Source organism: Cinclus cinclus, chromosome 5 (genome assembly GCF_963662255.1).
Source record: "Cinclus cinclus chromosome 5, bCinCin1.1, whole genome shotgun sequence".
NCBI classification, from domain to species: domain Eukaryota; kingdom Metazoa; phylum Chordata; class Aves; order Passeriformes; family Cinclidae; genus Cinclus; species Cinclus cinclus.
This window is the reverse complement of record NC_085050.1, coordinates 61065579-61083664: the sequence shown is the minus strand read 5'-3', so window position 1 is coordinate 61083664 and position 18086 is coordinate 61065579. Positions and strand designations below refer to the sequence as shown.

Here is an 18086-nt window from a genome sequence, read left to right as displayed (position 1 = left end):
AACTTCTCACATTAACATTGATATATTATGGGTATTTTAAAACAGACAATAAAAATATTGTACTTACTGATTAAAGAAATTCATGTATTCATCCATGCACTGCCAGAAAGAGTTGTGGTTTCCTAATTGTTAGGTGCCTTGAGCAATATACCTGTTACAAATTCTTAATTGAACTTTGTGTAATGGCTGGTGTGATTTGAAGTATTCATGGCTGTTTTGTTTTCTTTGATTGTTTTTGCTCCAGCTCTTCATTGAGAAGTGTATCAACTGGATCTTCAAGACCTTCCAAAGTGTGTTTGGTGTGTGGAGATGAGGCATCTGGATGTCATTATGGGGTGGTTACATGTGGCAGCTGTAAAGTTTTCTTCAAGAGAGCAGTAGAAGGTAAGAGCATAAAATAAAAAATTACCAACACAAAAGATAAAATATATATATTTTTAAAGAAATATGTATATACACACATATAAATTTTCCTAAATTGTTTTCTGCTGTTGGTAAAATTCTATGTTAATATATAAAGAAATGTTGAGTGACCTGTACAGATTTTGAAAGCAACTTCTTCAAATGGAAAAAAGGTTTTTAATATCTGGTAATAAGAGTTCATTGCATGCAAAGGGTATAAATACCATATAGGTTTTTGGAAGTCTTTGCTGGTGAGTAAATGTTCTTACAACCACAGATGAACTAGGAGATAGCTACTTACTGATTTATCTTCATGAAAAAAAAACTAGAAGGAAAAAAATAGGCTCTTAATATGGTGTCCAGCTTGTGCAATGAGAAGAGTGTGGCAGTGTGAGGTGTGATTAATTTCTTCTGTGATCATTAAATCTACTTCTGATGGCAATAAGGATTTAACTCCCTGGTAAAGAGACCTGGAGGGCTTGTGCGTCATTGAAGTCAAGACTTCGTGCAATATCTATCAATCTATTTATCTATCTACCATCAAAAGTGTCAATCTAATTGAAATTAACTTCCCAAAGTTATAAGGGCACGGAAAAGGTTTCCCCTTGCTGAAAACATCTTCTCTTACAGTTGTGTAGTAGCTGACCTTGATGTCCTCATTCCCCAACTTCTTGAGAATTTCGCTGCTTGATATAGCACATGAACTGGAAAACCTTCCTGGTTCTGACTGAGTGATTTCCTCCGTGTGCTTCAGCACCACTTTGTGGATGGCTCTTCAGACATCCATGTCTGGACTGACCCCTGAATCATGGGAAAATATTTTTTTGGTTGGATGGCGATAATGGTGAAGCTTTCCATTTACCTGCACATACTGCTTGAGGTGGCAGCACCTTATGCTGTATTCCTTCCTCCTTTCCTGCCTCCCAGGAAAGCTTCCTCTCCAGTCTTGAATCTCTGTAATTTCAAGGTACTATTTGCCCACACTTGCCTCTCATGTGATGACCATTCCAACATATGTATGATGGATGTTCCCCTCCAGATTTAGAGGAATTTATGAAAAATTACTAAGGAGTCCCTTTAGGAGTTAACAGAGCAGCAATACTGTGTTTTCAAGCCTCAGAAGCCAAAATTATTAGGAAAGGATTACTTTCTGATCAGGCACAGAAATACATTTTTAAAATGTAATTAAAACTGATCAGTAATTACTGAAAGTTTACAAGTTAAGAAAAAAAAATAAAGAGAAAGCTACCCTGACATCCCTAAAAATTTGCTGTGTTTTCAGTTAGTTTAAAATACGTTTTTTGGAGTCATTATAGTAACATACATGTACCTACCAGTGGTATGTGAATAGTGTCTAGACTTCTTGTTATGCACATGACTGAGCTCTTGATGCTACCAGTAGCATTGCTGTTAGGCAGACACTGAAATTTTGTCTTGGCTTGCACTTTTTAAAAAAATATATTGTGGAGTGTTAGCCCCAGAAGGGCATAGCAAAAATGTAATACACATATTGGCTTCAAGCATCCTGGCACTATTAATATAAATAAAAGTTTGTGTAGGTAGTTTTGTAGCAAGAGCTTTCTTGTAGAGCCATCATAAATTCTTCAGTTGGGAACAGGACCAATAAAACACCCCCTCCTGAGGTTTCCTATTTGAAATAATTGACACAATTAAATATTTGTAGCACAGGGACACACACACACACACACACACACACACATGCTTCTTTCAGGATCCACTAAACATTCCTCAGTGGAAGATGTCCCTGCTCTTTGCAAGGACCTTTAAAAGTCTACTCCAACTCAGCCCCTCTATCAGTCTATGAAGTGGGGAGACAAATTGGGTCAAAAAGCATGGAAACAGAGAAAAAGAGGGATTTGGAGAGAGAGAGAACTCTGCACACCACCCAGCTTTTTGGGTCTCAGCTGGAATTGCTTTCATTGTCAGCACACCTTGAACAGCCTTTGCGTGCCAATTAATTCATGCTCCTCTGAAATCCTACAAAACCAGAGGTGGTATAACACAAAATAACAGCTGTATTGAATTTAAAACTAAGAAAAGAAGAACAAAGAGACTAAAGTTCACATTTCAAGTTATAAATCTGGTAATTGTGTTCCCAGTTAATTGTATCTTGGAACTTTAAAGAAATGTCTAATGGATTTATGAGAAGGAGAGCTGTAGACCGAAAAAAGTATTAAAATGGGTTTATTGGTGAAATTTCAAGAGTAATTTCAGATGGCATTAAATCCAAGGCTGTAAATTAGCCAAGTGCTAGTTTTAGTATCAAGTAGGCATGGACCTTTTGATGACTGACTTGATGAACAGGAGGCTGGTTTGAAGAAACGTGATTTTGTCATTAACATAAATTTGATCTGCCTTGCAAATACTGAAAATCCTTAGACTGTAAAAGTGTTGGTAAATGGTGTCACTGCAGAAGTTAAGGTATATACATTTAGAATATATTTTTACATAGGTTAATTTTATTCTATGGATTTTTTTTCCTCCTGAGAGAATTACAGGTATGGCCAATCCTAAAGTAATTTGAACTTGAATTTATGATCAAAATAGTCATATGCTGAAAATATGCTGTACTGTGAGGGAACCTAAAGCACCTGGCCAGGCTTGTCGTCTCTTTTTCCACTGAAGCAGCTTTCTCTAAGGAGAGTAACAGGCTTGAAGTCAAAAATCACAGCTGTTCTTGCCTATGCTTTGCATGTTCAGTCTTCATTTGTTCAAGTTCTAGACAAGTATGAGGTAATCTCTCCTAAATCAAAATTTATATTGTTTCGTAAGTTGCTAATCTTTTATTCTTCCTTTGGCTTGGAAGTAAGAAAAAAGGAAGGCATTTTTTCATCTCCCTATGGTGCTAAACACTACAGCAAAAATGACCATTTTATTTAAGTTGTTTTGCATATTTGCTTGGAGATTTTTTGGCTACTTCAAATGGGAGCATTAAAAAAATTGTATTGGATCAGTTATAGGGAAGCTTGACCTTTTTTAAAAATATAAAGATGGAATAATGCAGTGAAGATCAGATTCTGTTCTAGATTTCTGTTCCTGGAGGTTCACCTTAAAGCTAGTTCTTCAAATTTAAGCAAAAAAAATAGATTTCAGCTCTGAAGTAGAAACACGGGCACGACAGAAATTTCTAGGGCTGTGGGGTTTGTTTCTCACCTGAACTTTTGCCAGCTTGTAATGAAGGGATAATTTGGCTGAAGGAAACTTTTCAGTCTGATCGGATGGCTCCTGGGTGTAGCAAACCTGCTGTGCCCCTAAGTGAGCAGCATAGGAACAAAGAAATCCTACCTGCTTTTTCAGAAACAGGTGCTTTTCCTATGCACTGTAAGTGAAAGAACTTCCCAAGGCTTTGTAAGCCCTAGCAGAAGATAAACTAAAGCCTCTCCCTGTGTGCCTCCCTTGTTTTTTGGATTTGTTTTCATTTCAGTTGAAGTGGAAAACTTATCAAGGTATGAGAAATGCTAACATACGTGGCTCTTGAATGATTTGCCTAATTAGCATAAGTTTTTATAGAATGCTACTGATGAAGAGGGGAGTTTAGTGTATTGATCACTTAGAAGAGCAGTACTTTGTATGCTATGTGAAACTGAAATTGTCATACAACAGACATTTTGCACACCATTTTGCAGTGTGTGCACCCATGAATTTTGTAGGTCTGTATTACTATAATTAATTATACATACAGTTCTTCACTCTCCACTCTTCTGTTCATTCACTGTAATGGAGTCAGTGTTTTTCTGTAACAGGCTGCAATTTTCCTTTTATCCACTTTCCTAAGGTCTGTGGCCTCTCTAAATTCGACATCACTCAGTATAGATGTCCATATGTTTTCATAGGAATTTTTATGTGGGATTTGAAGTTGACTCTGTTCCTGACCTGTTGCAAGAATATGTTTTACAACCTATCAAACAGAAATATTAGGTGAAGAGCAAGCAGATGGGTGATCTGCTGAGGGCAAGTGAGCTGGTCAAATTCATGTAGCAGCTGCTACTCTTACTTGATATGCTATGGTTAATAGGTGTAAAATAAAATTTAAATAATTAAGTCATTATAGGTTTGAAGCTGCCACCAGCCTTCCATGTTTTCATAGCTATATGAAAAGGACTTTTCCTGGGTTTAGCTCTGGCAAGCAGTATTGCTTTGTGAAATGAAGCCTTCATTCCTTCTCCTCGCTGGCTTTAGTTACTAAGGGCTCCGAGTTGAGGAGACCGGTAGGGGGGAAGGTGCTAAAAAAATTTGCAATTTTTTTGGGACCCCAAAAAGAAGCAAAAAAACCCCAAGCAGCAAGAGCTGAGACCTAAGAAAAGAAGGAAAGAATAAAGGATCGTACATATACTGCAACTGAATATTTTAAAGTAGGGGAGACGCAAAACGTGAGGAAAATCTTTCCTTGTGGCCCTTTGGAATATGTGGTCTGCATGGAAAACACTGCCCACTGCCCAGTAAAAAATGCTGGATGCATTCAGGTGAACATGAAGTGGAACACCAGGGGACCAAGCATAATGTGGTAGCATTTCAGATAGGAGGGGGGAGATTTGGGAGCCACCAAGGTGATAGAGTGCCTTGCTTTGAAAACAAGCACAGAATGAGTGGGTTTAGCAGCTGCAGTGCCACAAAGAACATAAGTTGGTTAATAGCTGTGAAAATGATACAAAAAATATTTTATGTCAAGGAAGCTGAAAATCTGCATTCATTCCTTTCCAAAAGCATTAATAATTTCTTCCCTCCCCCAAGACTTCCCAACATTTGCAGTTTTTTTGAGGATAACTTATTTACTGTGTGAGCTGATGTTGCTGTGGAGAGGGATAGATGAGTATGAGGATGAGAATTTAAATATGGGCAGCTGTCTTGCCTTGAAAAACGTACACACAGGGCGGCATGCAACTATCCTTTTCCTGCACTCTGTCATTTGTCTTTTGTTCTTTGTTTTATGAATATTAATTTCTAGCCTGCTTCATCTGTAAAATAATATATTCAGTAGGTGATAGCCAGCCTGCACATGCACAGATACCCAGTAAATGGAAATGGATGCAGCCGTAAGATTGGTTTATCTTGGGCAGAAGCCCTCCACTGCCACAAATTCAAGCACCATACAGACTTTCACATGCTTGCCTTCTACAACCTGTTAAGAGCAGGGAAATTCTGGCATTCATAAAATTTTGGCATTCACACGCTGTGACAGGGAACTCAGTTGCAGTAATTTGTTGTTGTTTTCTTTTTTAACACATCACAGGGTAGCATCCCAGCAGGTCATAGTCTTCCTAGAGGGGGGATGGCTCTGCCAGTTCACACTGATTTAAGGGATTTAAGGTAGCCACAAATATTTGGCTAACAAATGTTCCAGTGCTACAGCCATCAGGTTAGTGTTTTCTTGAATATGTCAGCTGTGTTTTCCTTAAAAAGGAATGGATCTCTTTTCCTATAGGAAAGGTAGACAGGGAAATTCATCTTCTAGGTATTAGTTCCAAGCTGGCTGAGCTACTTGCATAGTGTGGTTGCACAAAATGGATGTGTAAAATTCAGATGCACCAAGTACTTTAAGCCATCAGGGAAGTATTCACACTGTCTTGGTATAAGTGATGCTGGGAATGTTTATGTGGAGTGTTGAGTATACTTCTGGTCACCAGCATGTTAAAGACAGCTTGATTCAGAGTCAAGTAAACACATGAGGAGAGCTTTTGAAGTGATCTGGGAAACAAAAAATTATCTTGTGTCAGGTGACTAAAAAGCTTTTAGCTTTTTTTAGCCTTCCCAAAAAGAGTCTGAGTTGGGACATGATTGCTGTCTATAAATATTTCACAGTTGAGGAATAGACAACTGAGAGGGAGGAGAATTTATTTTGAACTAAGAACTTTACTGAAATATGAGTAAATGGGTAAAAATCCCATTAGTTAGTTTTCTATTTTGATAATGCTGAAAAGCACCAAAAAGAGGGACTTTTGTGGCGGCACTTTCCTGAAAAGAGTAAGAAGGATTTAAGTATCTATTTTGAAATTGCTCATAAAAGAAGTAGCCAATGATATAATTTAGTTCTCTGTGATAGTAAAGGATAGGCCAGAGAAGTCTCTTTTGGTTAATGCTGTATCCTGGTGAGGCTGGAGACTTCAACTGGCTCTGAAAATGAAGGAAGTGTGAGTAATAGAGAGGGTGGACTAACAAATACATTTTTAGAATATTCCATTTGTAATGATGGTGAATGACTTGATCTTCACAGGAGTACAGAAGTTCAGTTTTTAAAAATTGATGTGAAGTGTTTAGATCTTGCATAAGGCAGAATTGCTTTGTATTTGTACTAGCAGATGAATGTCTCTCTCCTGCAATGACTTCTCTCATTTTGATTTCAAAAACAAGCTCAGTAGAGTGAAGTCCTTTGGAAATAATTCCATCCTACCCTAAGCTTCTGTAGGTACCCCCTAGGCCCCATCAGGTCTTTGCTGATGGGTTTTTTGTAATGCCTGATACAATACAACTAAAGGGATAAATAAAGCATGAGCAGACATTTAAATTGGAATTTGCAGTTGGACAGAAATAGATCAACAAGATCTATATCAAACAGCATAAAACATATCAAATATCATAAAACATCCTTAATCAGATGCTTTAGCTCTTTACAGCTATGGTAGTGGTTCTTAAGAGATACTGCTTTTTAAAATGCTGTTATCTGCCTGCCTTGGCAGCCTCTGGAAGCAGTGTTAAAATTTTCACTTTTAGGAGCAAATAGCACTTCCCTTCTTCAACCCTCAAGTTCCTGAAATTTTTTCAAGACCGAAAAGGCTCTTCAAGTCTCAGGATAAGTAGTTAAAAGCCAAAAGGGGATAATCCTGCAAGGGGCCTTCAGCACTCCAGTATTAGAGATAAGGAATTTTGCAGTGTCGTGGCTGAAATAAATTCCTAATAGATAAAACTGGAAAATAAATATGTATGGCTAGAAACAAAGCATCTTTTTTGTGACTCCTAATCCCGTTTTTAATAAGGGGATGGGAAAACAGTCTTCAGACCAAAAAAAAAAAAAAAAAAAGAATAAAAAAGGGAGATAAAATGTACATACAGATCTGTCTGTTGTAGACAGAGGGAACAAGGCATCTGCTAGCATCTCAGATATAAATAGAGTGGGAAAGGTAATGGCAAATCTCCCATTGCCTTAAATGAAGCCAGGATTTCATCCTTTTTTTGGAGTACAGTTTTAGGTTGTTGAAGTTTGGGAGTGTCTCTGTTAGGTTTGAAGTCTAGACTTCGACAGAGTTTTGTCAGTTTTCTTAGAAACAATAATGGGCCATGGTCAGCATTGAAGCCCACAGGTCCTTATTGCTTAAGGAGCGAAAATTCTGTTAGACCAAAAATATATTGGTGCCGTTTCTCACTGTTGAGTTGCCAAATCCAGGGCCCTGAAATAGGGAACATGAGTTAGTCAGTCCATTCCCACCCATTTCAAGAGTGATGATGATGTTTGGCTTCTGTATGTGCCTTGTCTATGCTAAGAGCAAGTAGAAACAAGCAGTTTGGAGTTTCTGCTCCTCGGTGGGGATTCTTATATTAGGTATAATGGTGGCTTTCAAGGGATTTGAGCTGATTGGTTTTTGTTAAGTTTGCTATTTTTCAAATATATTGGGGAAGGATAAAAAAAAAAATCAACAAACTAAGTTTCCAAAATCATCACTATGTATGAAAGTAATGAATGTTAGTGGCCTGCGTCGTCTTTGTTCATCTGCACCACATGTAATGATTCCTAATTCAGCCTTAATTTCCCAGTCCCATACAGCTTTTTCCATTACACCTCTGCCTTGTTCATTGAACAGATTGGATAGTGCTCAATTAATGAGCATCTATTCAATATCTTATATTCTTCTCGTTGCTCCATGTATGGTCCTGTGCCTTCACTGCTGATTACTATTCACCCGTTGCTCAGAATACGTAATTACTCATTTCTTACAAAGCTGTTTTTTGTGGTGTTTTCACTAATATCTAAGTGTTTCACAAACATTGTTTAATTTATGAGATGAGTGGTTATTACCCCTGTTTTACAGTTGAGGAGATAAGGCACAGATTAAGCTCAGACATACCCACTGATCTGAGATTCATGATTTATGATATTTAGGACCTCGGGGGCAGAAGTACTTGGCATTTTATAGTATGTCCAAAGTGCAGTTTCCATTGATTTTATTTACAGTTATGGTCACTTTAACCACTGCAAATCAGACTCTGTATCACAAGTTGGATATTCAGGAAACAGGGAGGATAATTAGTGGTTTTTTTCTTGCTTATTATTATAAAGTAAGTCCATGGCAAAGGAGATGCCAGTTCTCCAGGGTACCTGCCTCATGCATTGACTTTCTCTCTTCTCTCTTTCTTCTTTAAATCTCTGTAATCCTTTGTGTACTTTGTTCTCCATAACATGTGAATGTGGACTCTGAGGACAAGAGTCCTTTTGACTTCGGTCCTGATTAATCCTGAATCACCATCCACGTTGTCCCCAGGATAAGCTAGAGGTCCGGCAAGGCAGAGCCAAGGTTGTAGAAGAAACTCATAATGTAGTGAGAGACATGGAGAGTTAGATCAGAATTCAGGTTTTGTGATTTCTAAGATTTCTTACCTGTTCAGCAGCAGCAGCAGCCAGAGCAAGGTCCCAAGGAAGTGGTTGTGTGCAGGAAACATGGATACTGGTGGTGCATTCTAGGAAAGCTGCTTGGAGCTCAGTTAGGTGCCTAAACCGTTTGACTGGAGTGAATTTGGGAAGGTTGTAAAGCAGCTTCTCTAGTACATGCTGATTCTTCCATTAGTGGGAACTCCTCAGTGCAACCTGGTTTACCACCCTCCTTAAAAAAAAAAAAATTGTATTCTTGCTCTTCTTAAAGACAGAAGTTTCACCTGCATCCTTCTACTCTTCCTAACAGATTTTTTTTTTTTGTGATTTATTAAGTCATAACTTTTAAAAAGATCCATCTCAGATTTTCTTCAATGGTAATGCTGGAGGACCTGTAATAAGGACAAAAAGCTGTAATGGAATTACTCCTTTAGGCAGTAGGTTTTTCTGTTTAATGAAACTACTCAGTGCTTCCTGCCTGGAAAAGAATGTCTGAAGAAATTCAAAAGGGCTAAATAAATGCCTCAGAAAATAAATGTGGAAAGGTTATGGTTTAGAAATTTATTCTAGAGATTCAGAACGTAGGCTGGCAAGTCACAGGGTGAGAAAAAATGCCAAAATGGGAATAGTTTCTGCAATAGAAAGACAGATATATTATTTTAAAACACAATTTCATGTCCGTATTGTAGAAAAAGAGCATAATGGTGGTTTTGAGGAAAATTGTTCTTTGAAACTTTTGGACTATTCTCGCAAGATGCCAACAAAAGACATTGCCATTTGCATGTTACTGAATATTCTGGTAAATATTTCGAATATTTTTTAATTCTTGTAATTTAACATTGCACAGTTTTCCCAGAAAAGGTGTCATTACTTTCAGCATTAAGGCATTTGTATCAGATTTTTAGATCTCGTTTAATTTGCCTTTAATTCTTCTTGATTCTTGCAGAAAACCATACCCAGAATAGTGACATTTCCCTTACCCATTTGCCATTCATTGTGTGTTTGCATTCGTTTTGGGCTACCAGGCAGAAGACCTGGAGTATATTTCCCTCATTTGTACCCTGCTGTTTATCTTGCTTCCTCTGGAAATCAGTTCATGGTGCTGTCTAGGACAGAGGAGGACTGGACCCAATGTTTGGAACTCACTGCTGCAAAACCTGCTCCCTCACGTGGCAAATAACTGATGTGATCCTATGTGGTGGAAGGGGACATATGGCAAACAACTCCCACAGGGTCACAGCAGCCAGGCTGATTCCAGAGCAGGGTGAAGGGTGGTGTTAAAAAAGGTAATGTTGCTTTCCCAGGTGCAGTGTGTGGGAGCAGGGCTGGAAAACCAAGCTGGCAGGGTTTTGAACAGGAACAATCCCAACTGTGGTTTGAAAGTTTACAAACCTTTTGTATGCTCTGTTCTCTGATAAGCCTCTTCTTGATTAGGCTGGAAAAGGTTTTTAATTTAAAGCTAATGCCTGTGGGGAAGAAGTGCAATAGTTCTGTACTTTCAAAACTTGGGCATTTATGCAAGTTTCCTATAAGCATTTTAGGAATCTAACTATATCATTCCATTTCTGAAAGGACATTCTTTTTTGTCTTGGGTGTTCAGCTGTAGATGAGTATTATTAAATGTATTTCACAGACTCGTTAATTTTTTTTTCTAAGAATAATTATATATTTAGAGCTAAGCATTCAATTATTTATTCATCCATTTTACCACGTGGACTTAGCAAATGGACTTGTGTTAGCCTATACACCATATCATGCATGCAAATTCCACTCTTAACAATACTGCTTGAAATTATGTAAGCGATAGGTGCTAATTTTCTCTGATACAACAGAATGATAATGATGGACTATTGGGAAAAAATAATAATAAGTACTTCTTAGGTTGTGTGCACTGGCATACTAAACTATTCATAAAATTTAAAAAAGGAGAATGAAAAGACACTAACCTACTTAAAAAATGATGCCTTTTACTTGCAGTCTTTTTAGTGATAACAGGAAGAGAGTATTCCTACAGTGATAGAACCATATTCCTGAAACAAACAGGTTGTACACTCATTTCTTTTGGGGGAGGGTGGTTGTTAATGGCTTCATATGCAAGGTATAAACAGCCAGGCAGTTGAATTCTAGATGTTCAAGTGGTTTATAGAGCCCTGAGAACTACGAGTAGTGTTTCATATTCCATACTATTGCACTGTCATCATGCAGGTAACCCTGTGCTGAATGTAGGGCAGCAGGCAGTCTGTCAAGTACACTATATTTTAATACAGCAACATTGCTTACAGCTTTATAAAGTAAATTATGGTGTTGGAAAGCAGTGCAAGAACTTGGACACAGTGGTTTACACTGAGCTGCATCTTTTCTTGCTTCCCTTGTATTTTGTGAAGGAATCCACTTCCATGTAAGAAATCTAGAAAGAATACCTAGCAATTATTCCATGTTAATTATTCATTTCAAAGTAGGAAGAGGAAATATGGCAAGGATGAGATCTTTCACTGACTGTTTAATAATAAAAGATCCTTCGTGGAAAGCTTATGAAAAAATGAAGGACATAAAAGCACAAGCAAAACATATGTATTAGTGAATGCTAAAAGCTCTGTGATGAGATAAAACAGGGTTGAACAGCAGAGGGGTTTTGAACAGCATTTGGGTAAATTTGCTTACTTGAGCATCCCTTTTTCCATTGAGTTAGAAAATGTTCCAGAAATAGAAAACTGAAGGGCAGTATCATCTTTCTGAAATTCATTTCAGCCCTTCCTATTGCCATTCTCGCACTTGCTGTATTTTCTATTACCATCCCACAAAGAAAGTGAGAAAGTCCTTGTTACTGTCACCATTCTTTGTGTCCTTGAAGCCTTCAATAACAAGCTCACAATGCAAGAACACCTGTTTCCCACAAGGAATAAAGTGGGAAAATGCTGTGTCTGCTTCTACAGCCCAAGGTGCCCATTCAGATTCTGCAGGGAAAGGTGGATCTGAGGTATTGCCAGATAATGCAAGTGGGGCTAATCCAAAATCCATATGCAAGTGCATTACGGGGATTATGCAATCCTTAATCCTAAAATCAGTATGCCTGGGAATTCCTTGGAGGCTTCACTTGTCAACTGAAAAAAATGAGGGAAATCCTTAGAATTAAATTATTTCCATCCAGCTGTGGGACAGATGTAAGATTTCAGCTGGAATCAGAAACAAAGGGTTAGGAAAAGAGGGGAGAAGGGCCTCTGGCATTCAGTGAGGGCCACAGCAAAAACAGTTCTCCCATTCCAGACATGGAGATCACGCCTTGCAGTGGCACTTGCCAAAACTAATAAAGGAAGATGAAATTTAAAGTGCGAGGAAGATACTTGCTCAGAAAAAAGTCCTGGTGCTCTGGCCCACCATGTCTTTGCCACAGACTGAGCTGGCATGTGCATGTTAAGTTTGTGTCCTTCTGCCAGGCTTTTACCATTTGCTCTTTGTGCTTCCTCAGCTCTCTGGGTCTCATGGGAGAAGGGTTTACAAACAGCAGATTTGGGAATGTGAGGAATATATGTGATGTCCTGGGCCTGAGAGACATAGGGGCCATGTGGCTGAGCCTGTGAAAGGGCAGATTAGCAAACCTGTCTACAGGGGAGGGCAGTCAGAAGGATTTTGGGGACAGGGATCTAAAAAGGGCCACCTGCTGCAGTGCAGCAGCTATCCTGGAGCATGTTTTAGTAGGCTGCTGAAGGCAATCTGCTGCTTTTCTTTTGTCCTTTGCTCTGTGACTTTTCCTCAGTTAATATATACAGTGCAGGTATTATGTTTATTCACTCTTTAGTCAAATTTATTAAGTATTCATTTTTATGAATCAGGCAGACAGGGTTTGGGTTTTTGGGGGGTATTTTTGAAGAGTTTGTTCCCTGTATGTAACCATAGTGTACCTTTTGTTTCCTGGGAACCCTTGACCTCAGCAGAAGCGTGGCTTCTCAGTGCTCGATTAGCTGGGTTAATGCCATTTTGCACAACTATAACTAATGGCCATTTAAGACTGCCAGGGGCCCGCCGTGGGTTTCTCCTAGTGCCTGACCCTGTTGGGAGCAGCGCATTAATCAGTGCTCTCTGTCACGGTTTATTGCTTAATGATGAGGGTTAACTGGCCACTTCCTAGGAATAATGAAAAACAGAGGTCAGCAATCACTGGCTGAGCACAGAGAGGAGCTCTTCCCACTTGTACTTCTACTCTCGTCCTCGGGCAGCGACAAATGTGTCCGCTCCACCACTTCAGCACGAACACTTATCTTTAAAATTCATCTTAATTATACATCAATCCCTGTCACGTGCTCACCCAATTGAAACAATCAAAACCTCTGGGCCAGATACCTAATTAAAGTCAGCGTAATCATATTTGCGGGAAAACACTGTTCGCTTTGGCAAATCCTTTTTCGGGAGGGTGTTCTTGCAGCCGCAGTGCAACGTGTGGATGCGGCACTGGAACTCCCCAGGCCAAACATTTTGATGATGGCTCAGTAATCCGTGTCCCTTCTGAGCACTGCAGTTTAATTTTTGTGTGCAGGTACAGAAACTGCCTGAGTAATCCTTGCTTGCAGGTGCTGATGGGTGCTGGGGCACAAATTCTCGCCGAAGGATATTTTCTTTTTCTCAAGTCTGTAATTTTACTGCTGGTTTGTGATGGCTTCACATATGTGGGATGTCAGGCCAGCTGCTGGGTGGGTGGCCTTGCTGGCCAATGGCACCCAGGCAAGGTGGGCAGAAGTTACTCCCTACCTGTACAGGAGGTACTTGAGCAGGGAATATGTCCTGGGAGAGGCAGCCCTTCTTTGTCTTTTCCCTTCAGCTATGAGGTGTGCTTGCTCTGCCTGCCAGCCTGGACTGCAGGGCTGTAGGGTGTGGGATACGCTCCTTTGCTCAGTGGTTAGGGTCTTAAAGCCCCATCTCCTCTTCCCACAAAGTTTTAGAAAAGTGGAGAATGTAAGTCACAAGCCACGTGTTGCCGTCATTTCCTAAGGTTATGTTTTTGCCAAAGGGGAGAGGTGAGATGGGATGTGTGTGGGACATCCATCCCTCAGTGCAGCACTCCTCTGCTACAGCAGCACATGACAGAGCACTGTGAGGCCACGTAGGTGTCTGCTAGCAGTAACCTGGGGAACAAACAGGTTACTCAGGACAGGATTTTGGGGACATTTTTGCATCCCTAAGTTTTTATGGCTGCCACTAGCTGTTTTCCCTGTGCTTACAGAGAGCAGCAGAGGGTGGCATCAGGCTCTTTTGGGCTCACCCCTGAGAAAGACTCAGCAAGTCAAGTCCCAGGGGCAGAGGTAGCTTGTAGGCAGAGCTGGGAGCACGGGGCACCTTGCATGAGACCTGTACCCCAGCCAGCCTCCTTGAGAAGCAGTCTCTTTTAAAAATGCTAAACAGTCAGAAAAGTTATGGGAGTGACAGGTCAGGCTCAGTGCATTAAGAGACATTTATTTTTTGCCTTACTCTTTGCTTGCCTTTGCTTTTGCAACCTGTGTCTCATTCCTCTTTCCTCCAAGCTGTTCCCTTGCTGCATCTTGAGAGTGTGATGGGGTTTTTCTGCATGCAGTTCCTGTGCCAAAGCATTGCCTGGCACATGGAAGAGATGGCTGGAGCACAAGCTCATCTCAGACCCTCTGCCCTGGTCCATGCTCTTTGCAGAAGGGAGCTTTGGAGGTTGGCAGCCAACCTCCACCAAAACCTTTGCAAATCATATCACGTACAAACTGCAACTTTTCAGTGTTTTATACTGTGATCCGTTATAATTTCAAGTGATAATGTATGAGATGGCAAAAGGCACAGCTGTGGTATCAGAGCAGTGATGCTTCAAAGGGTCTGTCTCAAAGTGTGAAGGCTCTTGAGCTTCTCAAATATGTCTGTGAAAAATGTAACACGGGAGAAAACCAACATGTTCCTCCCTACCCTTATTCACAAACTTACTTTGCACTAAGCTCGGTGCTTCTAGCTGATACATTTTTACTCTCGCAAAATAAAATTCAGCCTCAGGCTGACACACAGCATGGAGAATTTCAGCCCTAACTGCTAATGTGTGGTAAAGTTATAAGCAATAGAAAATGAGGTCTTAAAATGAGAAGTGTCAGGCAACCTTAACTATATGTCGGCCTACCATATTCACTGGTGGTAATTTGGTTTTTGACAGATTTCAACCAATTTGCAGATTCATTTTGATATGTACTATACAGAGAAAGGGGCGGGGGAGAGAAGTCATCCCTGGAGTAGGACTCTCAGGCTTATAGGTATGACTTTGTAAGTAGTCAAAGCAATGATCAACCACACAGGCATTTTACCTCCTGCCAAACCTCCAAAACTGTGCTGCAGGAAGTCCATTAAAAGAAAATAAATTTAAAAAAAATTGTCAAGTAAAATCAAGGCACCAGTGCAGTGAAGCTGAGACCTGTTGACTTCGTGCCCCTTCTTATCGCATTCCATGAGTCTAAATATAGGTTGCAGAAAAACGTTGAGTTAATAAAAAAATATTGGAAAAGTTGTAGCTTAATGTTTGCATTGCTTGCATAAAGAAGAGCCTCGGCTAGCATGTTATTCAGGTGTGCATAGCCAGCACAGTTTTAGTAACAAATGCTGACTTTCCAGTAAACACTGCAAACTTCTATTTTGTCTCTCATTTATGGACTAAGAATCTGTCCAGGGTATTTTTCCTGAGCAGAACTGTGAACTTTGCTTATTTGGAGCATCAAGAAATGATCTTAAGCCTAAGCTGGGTGAAGGGGTTTCAGGCAGAGGTGTGGGGGCACAGAGTTACCTTTAGGAGAACACTTCTGGGTGGCCTCACCTGCTGGTAGAGGGGAGGGAAATCCTGTGTGCCCAAACATGGCTGTTGGCCTGGAATGTTGCTTGAAGGTTGAGTTGCATCCCAGCTTGCTGTATAATCTCCAGGCTTGTTTGCAGGCTGCCTGCAGCTGGGTTTGGGCTAGTTTTTTGGTGCCTGGTTGTTTCTGAGGGTTTTTTCCCAGATCACGGGCAAAACCTGTGTGAATGGTAATCACCCGTTCCCTGGCTCAGGCTCTGGCAGTCTCTACATGACTTTTAAGGTGTCTTTCAGCAGAGCCCTGCTGACAGCTCAACAGTTATATAAAATGCTGCCTTCCTAAAAATCACTTCACAGCAATGTCAGTGTGTGAGGAGCTGGGTTAATCCAGTTACTTTCCTGCTGGGATATAATTTGTCATTTTCCAGAACGGTTCCACCTGGCTTACACAGTCTGGGGTAAAAATGTTTGCTTAGTTGGGTGTCTTTACCTGGACAGGATAACTTGGTGCTATATATATTTGTAGCAAAGACTTGTATGGGTGAAACTGCTTTTATTGAATAGTCCTGTTGTTTTACGGGTGATAAACTTTAGATGTGAATAAGCCTTTTCATTATCAGCAGTAAAATGTGAAATTTCAAGCAATGCAATCTCCATCTTTTATGGTAGCTCGTTTAGTCATAATTAATTCCTGGGAGGATTTTGCTGGTATGTAGTCTTTTGTTTTTTCTTTCCTTAATCTTATTCTCTTCATCAGGTCAAAAATCTTTGGCTACTCAGTATTCTTAAAACTAGGCACATGCTTAGGTGCCCAAGGCAAAAGGGCAGAAGGCCCGTGACTGGAGACCTGAACTAGGCTGTTATCATTTCCCGGCTCTAATTATCAGAGAGGTTACAGGCGGGTAAAGGGCTACTTGAAATTTTCTTGGTAAATCAGTCCCTCCGGCTTCTAATCATTTCCGTTCCACTTCTCTGGACTTCCTCCAGTTTGTTTATATCTTCCAGTAATGAAGTGCCTGAACTGCATACAGTATTCCAGGTGTGGCTGTGAAAGAAATGCAGAAAGAGAGCACTGCAGTGCTGGCCTGCCCCACCGTGCAGTGCTTCTGCAGAACAAGCCTGGGGTCTCACTGGCACTTGATTCTCCTCTGACACGTTGCTTCTTACAGCCGGATTATCCTCACATTCCTAGGTCTCTTTCAACAGCAATGCTTTCCAAATTTTGCTTCATTACTGTGCCTTGTTAACACTTTCTTTTGGATTTCTCCCTTGCTACATGCAGTAGCATTTATTCCAACTGAAATTTTACTGCTTGTTTCCTATCTTTGCTTCCAGTTTTGCTACACCCCTTTGTATTATTCTTCAGTCCATACTTGTGCTGGCCACTCCTCCTTCTTTCTTCCTGCTTCAATGACGTCCCTCTGATACTTCACAGGGTATCTTCACAGTGTGGTAAACTCTGAATTTGGCAGTCACTTAGCCTCAGTAGGAATTTGCTGTAGAAATACTTAATGACAGAGTTGGTATAGGACCTTTTCAACATGTACGTCTTGCCAGATAACAGCAATGAGCTAGATTCTAGATTTCCTGCTCACTGTATAACCAACCTTTTCAGGTGAAGAGTAGAGGGGGAGAGAAGTTAGTGGGTAAGAAATGTAGTGGATAAAATGAACTGGGCATTGTGCATCAACGAATAAATAAAATCCACTTTCTGCATGAGTGCATCTGCCAGTGGTGTCTCCATATTTGTGTACTTCACCCTTTAAAGGGAGTATTCCTGACCTGCTGGGTGGCTCAGCATCTTCAGGGACCGTTGCCTTGGAGCTGTGAGAGGTAAGGATGCTCCTGGAGGCAGCAGGAGTGTGCTGTGCTCAGGAGGGAACTGCCAACCAGCACTGTGTTTTTCTGCAAAGGAATAGTGGATTTCTTACAGTGATGGCCTGATTTCCCCTTTTACTCGGTGGAGACATCTGAACTTGGGTAGATGGAGTTTCCCTGGCTGCATCAGCACTAATAAAGAGAGGTCTGTACCAGCTTCTCCAGGCTTGGAAGGACTGTAATGGCAGAGCAAGTCAGTCTCTGATTATCTTTTTTTAGGTCTCTACTCCCTTCAAAAATGAGTTCACTTCCATACTTTGTCTACTTCAACTTAGGTCTTCTGGTCAACTAAAAGGCCGTCTGTCTCTTTGGAAACCCCTCAAAAACCAGCAACCACCAATCTTTCCACGTAACTTTTTAATTATTTCTGCATGTGAGTTTTGGCTGTGCTCCAGCGTTGAAATCATTATGCTGTTTCAGAGTGTA

The 18086-nt window shown here is 40.3% G+C and overlaps 1 protein-coding gene across 2 annotated transcripts in view; it reads left to right on the top strand.

Annotated features, from left to right (window-relative positions):
- Nucleotides 1-18086, top strand: part of NR3C2 (nuclear receptor subfamily 3 group C member 2) — a 182721-nt gene that overhangs the window by 105261 nt on the left and 59374 nt on the right. For both annotated transcript variants that reach the window (XM_062493879.1, XM_062493880.1), the window contains exon 2: nucleotides 245-384. In XM_062493879.1, the coding sequence (XP_062349863.1) occupies nucleotides 245-384 (140 nt within the window). The remainder of the gene's footprint in view (nucleotides 1-244; nucleotides 385-18086) is intronic.